At 51.3% G+C, this 9,098-nt stretch overlaps 1 protein-coding gene and 1 long non-coding RNA gene across 2 annotated transcripts in view; both read left to right on the top strand.

Annotated features, from left to right (window-relative positions):
• LOC115299353 overlaps nucleotides 1-738 on the top strand; it is a 952-nt gene extending 214 nt beyond the window's left edge. Inside the window, exon 2 of the long non-coding RNA XR_003912150.1 lies at nucleotides 130-738. This is a non-coding gene — a long non-coding RNA (uncharacterized LOC115299353). The remainder of the gene's footprint in view (nucleotides 1-129) is intronic.
• Nucleotides 1-8,287, top strand: part of TMEM128 (transmembrane protein 128) — an 8,618-nt gene extending 331 nt beyond the window's left edge. The window contains exons 2-5 of the mRNA XM_029948715.1: nucleotides 1,534-1,675; nucleotides 3,485-3,643; nucleotides 6,208-6,316; nucleotides 7,739-8,287. Coding sequence (XP_029804575.1) covers nucleotides 1,534-1,675; nucleotides 3,485-3,643; nucleotides 6,208-6,307 — 401 coding nt within the window. The 3' untranslated portion in view covers nucleotides 6,308-6,316; nucleotides 7,739-8,287. The remainder of the gene's footprint in view (nucleotides 1-1,533; nucleotides 1,676-3,484; nucleotides 3,644-6,207; nucleotides 6,317-7,738) is intronic.
• The last annotated feature ends 811 nt before the right edge of the window (nucleotides 8,288-9,098 follow it).

The following is a 9,098-nucleotide window of genomic DNA, read 5'->3' as shown; positions in this document are numbered from 1 at the left end:
CGCGCCGGGCCGGGTGAGGCGCTCCCCCCGGGCGCGCCCCGAGCTGCGCCGACGTGTCCGGAGTCGAGGCGCCCGGAAACGGCCGGCCCCGCGGGCCTCCCGCCGCCCTGCGCTGGCCGGAGGGACCAGGTTTCGGGTTTTCAAGGCTTGCCAAGTCGTTTTGCAAGTCGGGTAGTTAGCGACCTAAGAGATTCCTAGTGATCGTGGAGCTCCTGCGGCTTCACCCCGGCTGCGCTCCAGGATTCCCGGGAGAGTTGGTTTAACACCTGTTTCGTATTCTCCATTAAAAAAAAAAAAATGCTATCCGGTTGTATTTCTAAGAATCTACCCAAGACTCATACTCGTGCCAGTGTGCACGAGGACGTCTGTGCAAAGTGTTTAAGCTCAGCATTCCTCGTAACAGCGAACGACTGAAAAGATCGAATTGCCCATCCGCAGAGAGCTGGTTAAATACAGTGGATGTGCTCACACATGCCAGGGCAGGCATGATTTTCAGAGGCAGGCGCGGAACGAAGTATGCTATACCACCATTGCGTACAAACCTAACGTGTGTTGTGTGTTCGCCTGTAAATGCGTAGACTATGAAAGAGTTCCTAGAAGTTGATATTGGTAGTTACTTTGGGGCTGAGAAATTAGGGTGAAGGGTAGGAGGAAGCGATTTCATTTTAGGTCTTTCTGTCCTGGATGTTGTAAATCGTGCATTTATTGCCCTTTAAAAAATAAACAGAGAAAACATCATGCCCAGGCATTCCTATTTGCAAATTCTGAGGCTATCTCTCAGAATTTGTAGTATAAACAAGTCTCCTGGGAATTCTGATGGTTTGCTAAAGGCGGGGGATCTCACAAGAATTAAGAGAGGGGGCGTGTCACTCAGCTGGGGAACTTGTTAGAAATAACTCATCACACCCGACCGCAGCCATTTATTCTTTCAGACTGGGTCTCAAATGGAAGAACTATATTTGTCCATCACCTGTCTAGGCAGCGCTGTGGCAGGACTAGACCCCCGGTGTGCCCCGTGTTGCCTCAAAAGGTTGTGTTTGTCTGAAAAAATTAAAATACGTAGTTAAACGTATTTGGGGAAATTACAAGTCCCATTTTGGACTCTAATGTCTGCTGTCTCGTTTTTCTTATTTAACAAGACTAATTGCTTTCTTCAGCAATGGCTGAAACATAATACTAAAATTCCAGGCAATGTATGAAACATAATAATAAAATTCTAATACTACCAGATGGTGTCATTCTTTCCAAAAGACCATAATATTATAGATTGATTTTAAATTCGATTAGAGGGAAAAAATTGACTATATGTTTTATAGCAGGTTCCTATTAATTATTTCTGCAAATATAAACCTGCTTTGGTGATTGTACAGAAGAAATTGGTACTCTAATTGGAGATAATCTGGTTTTTGGAAATCTCTAGGATCTGGAGGATCTAGGATTCCTAGGATCTAGGAAATCTGGCTTAAAATAAGTGTTCTTTTTTCCTCATAAATTTATGGTAACTTGATAAGTTGAAATCTTCCTTATTTGCAGAAGTCTCTACCGCTGTTGAGAGAAAGGAGAAACCTCTTCCAAGACTTAATATCCATTCTGGATTCTGGATTCTGGCATCCATTGTTGTGACCTACTATGTTGATTTCTTTAAAACCATTAAAGAAAACTTCCACAGTAGTAGGTGAGAAAACTTCATAGCTTCGTAATTTTTTTTTAGTTTTTTAATGTTTATTTATTTTTGAGAAAGACAGACAGAGTGTGAGTTGGGGAGGGGCAGAGAGAGAGGGAGACACAGAATTGGAAGCAGGCTCCAGGCTCTGAGCTGTCAGCACAGAGACTGACGTGGCGCTCGAACCTATGAACCGTGAGATCATGACCTGAGCCCAAGTCGGATGCTCAACCGACTGAGCCCCCCGGGCGCCCCTGGAAATCACAGTTTTTAAGAAAATCCCAGTCGTGGGCATGAGCCGAGAAGCTGGTTAGAACTACGCCGGAGAGGACGAGCCCGGAGGCCCAGGGTCTTCCCCAACCCGCGTCAGAATTGGGGAAACGGGGGGCAAGATAGCTCGCCTTGGGAACGTGGCAGAGGGACTCCGAGGCCAGGAGGAGGGCCGCTGACGTGCAGGCGCATTTTGGTTCAGGCGGGTTTTCCAGATGTTTCTATCCTCCGTCAAATCTGGACGCAGTAGCGGCACCGCGGTTCCAGGGGAAGTTAAAACCTGGGACAGAAGGACCCTGACCGAACAAGGAGGTCACAACCATAACTCTGGCACAGTGTCCCTCAAGCTTTGTCACCGCCTCCCGAGGAGTCTCCGTGACACATGTCCTTCCTCCTCACCCCCCGTCCCCCGACGTCCTGCGTGAGTATCTGTGCTTTGTGCATACAGAAAGAGGAAGACGCTTTCTTCACTTGGGGGGCCATGTCGCCCCTGTTGAGGATGCTCACTGGAGCAGAGGAGAGGCCTTCGAAGACCCGAAGGGGAAACACGAGGCGTTTTTCATCGGTCACACCTGTGGAATAATGCGTGCTGTGGGCACGCGCTGCCTGAGAAGCACTTCTCAGAGTGATTGTCACCGCTGTCCTGTGAGGAAGTCCTAGTAACGTTACTAGAACACCACGCGGCTCAGGACCTTGCTCAGAGCCACAGGGCTAGCCGTGCTGGGGCTGAGGTTCAAGCCCGGACAGGCAGACTTGGAAGGCCAGGCTCCCACCACGGAGCTATCCCGCCTCTCATAACTAATCCCAGAATCGCAGTGTCATTCAGTGCCTTAAAGGAATCTGGAAGCTTGCCCTGGCTTGAAGTGTACTCAGCGCCCGTGTGACTCCCACTGTTCCAGAACCCTGTGACCCCTCTCTAGTCGACATGGAATGGCCAGCCGTCTTCTCTCCGTGGAGAAGCGAAAGATAATGTGGACGCTGGGAGACGGGGAAGGGGACTCGGTCCCCGGATCTGGCCTCCTCCCACAGGCAGCCTCCTCACATGCACTGAATCAGCTCTCACTCCAAGTGAGAAGAAAGACTCCGCCCCTTGGAGGAAGACTGGTGATCTTCTAGAAAGGGGAGTGTCTCAGTGAGAAATCTGTTCAAGAGGCAGTTTGAGGGAACCGCCTTCCGATCTGATTTTCAGTCCTCACAGAAACCTCCTTAACCTGGAGGAGTTCATGGCACTGTTTCTTACTCTCACTCAAAACTTCAGAAAGAGACAAAGCTGCCATCTTTCCTGTATCGGGAAAGGAGATGCATTGCTGGGAGCTTTGGGTGGCGGTCGTGGGGAGCGCACGGCTGTTCGGAGCCTCCCTTTCTCCTCTCACCCCGTCTCCTGTCCCACGGAGGCCGTCTGAAAGCTGGGGTTGGGGACCTGTGGGTCCCTCTGGGCCCCGTGTCCAATTGATCGGCGTAGAAGTCGACTTTTAGGCTGTTGGTGAACTTTTTCCAGATGCGTGCTGACTCGCTAAGTGCGGCCCCCCTTCTGTCGTTTGGTCTCCGCAGCTGGTTCCTGGCTGGCGGTGCCCTGCTGCTCATCAGCCTGTCCATAGCCTGCTACTGCATCCTCTACCTGGAGTGGGGTCGTGGGATCCAGGACTACGACGCCAAGTATCCAACCCTGATCCCCATTACGACGGCTGCTTTCATCGCGGCCGGGGTCTGGTGAGTCAACTAGAAACGACCAAGGGGCATAAGACGTGTTTTGACCCGGTGCCGTGGTACACGGTACAGAGCCTAACGAGGAGGAGAGGTGGGCAGACTAGTCTCGGGTCCGTTTCCAGCAGGGTCGGTCCTCGTGTGTTCAGCCGTTTTAAAGCACGGGGACGCCACATTGTCATGCAGATAGGCTGCATTGTGCTTTTTGAATCATTCTCATCGTGCTACAAAGGGGGGACAAAACGGAAGAGACTCCTAAATACGGAGAACAAGCTGAGGGTCGCTGAAGGGGTTGTGGGTGGAGGACGGGCTAAGTGGGTGAGGGGCGTCAGGGAGGTCGCTGGTTGGGATGAGCACTGGGGCTTGTACACGGGGTGAATCACTGGAATCTTCTCCTGAAATCATCATGGCACCGGATGCTAACTAACTCGGATGTAATTTATAAATTAATTAATGAAATCGTTTTCATTGTGAAGTGTAATACGGAACGGAACGCGGGAACAGCTTCAGTTGTCAGCCGAGTGAGTTAGGCACTGCATTGGTGAGCCCCACCCAGGCCGAGAAAGGGAAGGGTGTCAGCCCTGTAATCCTTTCCTGCGCCCCACCCCACCCCCAGCCCGACCCAGGGCACCTTCCTTCCCGCCCGGGGACAGACATTGTCCCTGACTCATGTGGGACTTGCTTTCTTTCCCATCTCTTAAAGATTCTGTGTCTGTTTTGTCTGTTTCTTTTAACTTCCTAGCAATGGGTTCGCATATTACCTATTCTCTTACACTTGGCTGTTGACGTGCAGCATTGTGTCTGCTACGTGTTTCTTACGGTCCCGCTGGAAACTTGAGAACAGACAGAACGCTGGTCTCTTTCCTGTGTCACAAAAGCAAACGGGCCCCGGGAGCGGAGTTGTAGTTTGGACGCTGCTTCATGGAGTGTGTGCGAAGCGTCAGTCGTCCTGGGGGGCGTCTCGCTCTCATCCTGCGTCACCCCACGTCCCGTCAGGTCCCTGCCCTGCAGCGGCACCCCATCGCCGAATCCCAGACTGTCGCTTCTCCTGTTGACAGCGTTCAAATTGTTTCCAGCGTGGGGCCGTTGTTAATGCTGCGCATTTTTTTTTATCCTGCGCATGTGCACGTCTGCTGGAGGTAGATGCACACACGTGTGTGTGTGCATGTCTCTAAAAGCGAGATTGCTGGCTTATAGGTTACGCATATCCAGTTCCAGTAAACAGTGCCAGCTTTTCTCCAAAGTGTTCATTTTCTTTTTAATGGAGCCATATCGTTGGCAATTTGTCCATATTGGTACAAAACCTGTGTCTCTTTATTCTTACTTTATTTTATTTTTAAGTAGGTTCTGTGCCCAACGCGGGGCTTGAACTCAGGACTCTGAGATTAAGAGTCCCATGCTCTACCGACTGAGCCAGCCAGGCGCCCCGGGATGTGCCTCCGTATTTTTAATTGCGCATAGTCACGATCACGGTACTAGATCACATAACCTGAATCTATTTAACCAGCTCTCCCTTGGTGGATGGACGTACAGCAGTTCTCACTGCTTTGCTACTAGGAAAATGCCACAGTCCACATCCTTCTCAATAGGTATTCAGTGGAAAAACACTGATTTTTTTTAATGTGTAGGAAAGTATACTTGCTCACTGAAGAAAAATCTGCTAATTATAGGAAACACAAAGGAAATAAATCACCATGATCCTGCCGGGCAGAGAACAACTATTCTCTATAATGTTGTGCATATTTCCTCTAGCTCTTTTCCTTTCTCTATGTCAGTTGAATTTGGATTTTCACAAAACCATATATTTTGTGCCTATGCAGTTTAAGTGTATGCTTTTTATGATTAACTCTCTGTCGTTGAAATGTCAAGGCATTGACCTGTATCGCCCCACGGTGTGGTTTTCCTGGCCCTTCAGTGACTTGGGTAGACGGGTCTGCTGTTTCACATTATAAAGTGAGATCACCCCGGAAAGGTTATTTTTCTTAGAACAGTAGGATTTAGAGTTTCATTGTTTAAAGTTCCGTTTATTGAACTATTACATATGAACACCAGTAGCCTTGTAATTGACGGTAGCTTTCCCCAGTTAACTTCTGCTCTTACAATTTCAGTCCATAAAAATCGTTTGCACCGAGAAGCTGTCTCGTTCTTACGCTGGTGCCAGGGATAGTGTTTTTCTCAGTGGAACGTTTAAGAGCAACTTATGCATGATTACCGGATTCATTCTGTTTCTAACAAAAAAATTATTTGAAACTCTGCTCTGATCGTGGGACAGCGTGTGGGTGGTGGAGGCGGGCTGTGGCCCTCGTCCCTGAGGCCCTGGCACCAACACTGACTTTGAGAGACGTGGCTTCCCGTTGGGCCAGCTCTCGGGGGAGGAGCCTCCGCAGGGCGGTTTTTTGGGAAGAGTTGGTGATATTTCCAGGCCCGGCTAAATCGCCCGCTGGGGAACGGGATGTGCACCCACAGCTGCTGGCTCCGAGAACGTTCCCCAGCGGAGCAAACAGTGGGATCTCAGGGTACGTGCAGAGATCACCGCTGGAGTTGCCGACTGTGTGTTTTATCCTTTTCAGCTTCAACGCTGCCCTGTGGCCCGTGTGGTCCTTTCTCACCCCGCTGGTGCTGTTTACCCAGTTCATGGGGGTTGTGATGCTGATCTCACTCCTTGGGTGATTTCCAGAGGTAAGCGTTCTAGAATGGTCTTTCTTATGCTGAACTCATGGGACAGTTTCCAGGTGGCACAGCAATGGCAGACTCCTTATCAACTGTGCCTTCCTTCAGCTCTCAGGTCATAGGGACCGAGACCCCTTCCCTCTTGCGTAATGCGGTTCCCCAGGACGGCTTCCTGGGCGAGGCGCCCGCCTTTCAGAGATGTCCTGAAGCTCGTATTCGCACTTCCGGTAGAGATAGGCCCCCACAGTAGGTCATTTTCTACCCGAGTCAGCTTCTGTCACCTGGAACGTAGGAAGAACGGCCACTTTACCCCCTCGAAGTGTTCTGGCTGCCTCATAAGAATTGGACCCGTGACCCGTCAACCTTTTCCTTCCATGTTACTTACAGAATCTTTCTCCCCACAACAGTGGCCTCCCTGGGTCTCCCTGGGCCTCCGTGGGCCTCCCTGGGTCTCCCTGGGCCTCCGTGGGCCTCCGTGGGCCTCCGTGGGTCTCCATGGGCCTCCCTGGGCCTTCCTGAGCCTTCCTGGGCCTGTTGCCTTACACGGCAGGGTTTGTGTGCTGAGTATCAGACACCTCCTTTATCAAACAAATATGTATCAAGGCACTCGCTCTGTGTGCTTAGGGACCTGGTGCAAAAGCCAAACACGGGCCCTCCCTTCACATGACCTGCTTAAGATCTTGGAGGAAATCTTCGTGCCTCAATTCACAGGCATGAAAACAGGTCCAGAGAAGTGAGCGTTAATCTGCTAAGTAAAGGATTGGGGTGCGTTTCCGCTGACAGCCTGTGCCCCCTGTGGCGTTCTAAGGGAGACTCACTGCGCCCAAATCAAGGAGGGACGGGCACAGTCCCATCGCTGCCAGCATGGGCGTAACCGCCCGGAAGTCCCCCCCCACGCACACTGCACTGTCTGGGGACATCCGGCGTCTCTCCCTTTCTCTGGGTCAGCCTGTGTCCCCACAGGATGGAGCCTCATCTGATCGTGTGTCCTGCTTCTCCTCTCCCCCAACGCCGTTACATTTTTGTCTGTTCGGTTTTCATTTTTTCCACACGTTCAGGAGCTTTCGACATCTGACACGACTTTATATTTGGTAACAGAGAGCCAGAGAGTGCAGGTGTGGGGACTGAACTGTGCTTTTTTAACAGTAAATCCAGCAGCTTACGTGGTGCCTGGGTGGCTCAGTGTTTAGCATCTGACTTCGGCTCAGGGCAGGTCTCATGTGAGTTCGAGCCCCGTGTCGGGCTCTGTGGTGACCGCTCAGAGCCTGGAGCCTGCTTACGATTTTGTTTCCGTCTCTCTGCCCCTCCCCTGCTCATGCTCTGTCTCTCTCTAATACAAAATAAAACAAAAACTTTAAAAAAAAAAGAGTAAATCCGTCAGCTTTAAGATAGAATGTCTCACCCAGAATGTAAATGCTGGTTTTCTCTTAGGTTTGAGCGTGCGTCACTTCGACGTGAGTGACTGACCGGCCTCCTGCCAGCGTCAAGGGCATGACGCACTCCGACGTGTGCCCACATCTAGGACACGAGCGGTTTCCTCAGAGGAGCCGTGACCTTGCAGTCCGGCTGCAGTCAGAATAAATTAGATTTCCTTTGCCCGTCCTCAAACTCAAGTGATTACTGAATTTTTCAATATCAGAATAGAAATACTCTGATCAGAATAGAAATAACTAGTGTGCGGCGTTAATCCCTGAGTCGTTGGAGGAAGCGTCGGCGTCAACATTCAAGCGTCGCGGGTCCGCGGCGTCTTCCCTCCGTCGGGCGAGTGGTCGCGTGTGGTCGCCGTGCGCCCGCCCATTTTTACAAGGGTGTCGTGAGGCGCGAGGACCGCTCGGAAGCACCGTGTGTGTTCCTGCCTCTTTAGGTTTTACCACGGGTCCACGACTGGGTTCCGAGCATCTGTTTAACATGGGCGCTTTTCATCATTTATAAGCACGTGTACTTTTTCCTTAACGCTTAAATAAAATATTTTTATGACCCTCCTGTGGTTTTGTTACTACACACTGGAACGGGTGTTTTCAGCTGTTAGCACTTGAGTTACCGGTGTGACTGTACCCCGCTCTTAGAGACCGACCTCGGGAAGACAGACGCTTCCGCTTGCGGCCACGTTCATCACGGGCTTTGGGATGCTGCTTGTCCTCTCCCCGCCGAAGGCCCTTCTGCTGAGGATCACAGGCTTGAGTCACACCTTGAGTCATAATGGGACCTTGAGTAGTAATCTTTCTCCAGCCGGAAAGTGGGAACAGTATCGGTTTTGTAGGGTTGTGGGTAACGAGGCTAACATTTACAGACCGCCTACTAGAGCACCTGGTACTCACTAGGCGCTCACTCCATTCATGGAGAGAGAAAGCAAGCCCAAGTAGGTCCGGGGTCAGGGATGGGGCGAGGCGGGCGTGATCAGCGGGCGGCGTCAAGCCTGGTCTGTAGGCACACGGAGGGCTTCCTCACAAGGTCAGGCAGAGGTCAGAGTCACGTAGCCACGGCCGTCAGTGACATGGGGTCCGGAACACGAGGGAGCAGGCCCTCGAAGTTAGGATGGGAGCTTTGGTTCCGACCCACCCGAGGGACCCCGGGTGGCACTAAGTGCCCTCATGACCGTGCCTGCGATTCTAGGTCTGGGTAGATTCTGCAAGGAGAAAACCGATCTTTCTCCCTTGCTCTCTCCTCTGCTCTGTCCACCCCATCTTAATTTATCTTTGAGAGAGAGAGACAGTGTGAACTGGGGAGGAACAGAGAAAGAGGGAGACACATAATCCGAAGCAGGCTCCAGGCTCTGAGCCGTCAGCTGCCA

Source organism: Suricata suricatta, chromosome 1 (assembly GCF_006229205.1).
Source record: "Suricata suricatta isolate VVHF042 chromosome 1, meerkat_22Aug2017_6uvM2_HiC, whole genome shotgun sequence".
Classification (NCBI taxonomy): Eukaryota; Metazoa; Chordata; class Mammalia; order Carnivora; family Herpestidae; genus Suricata; species Suricata suricatta.
The sequence above is the reverse complement of the archived record's forward strand: the minus strand, read 5'-3'. Positions and strand labels throughout refer to the sequence as shown.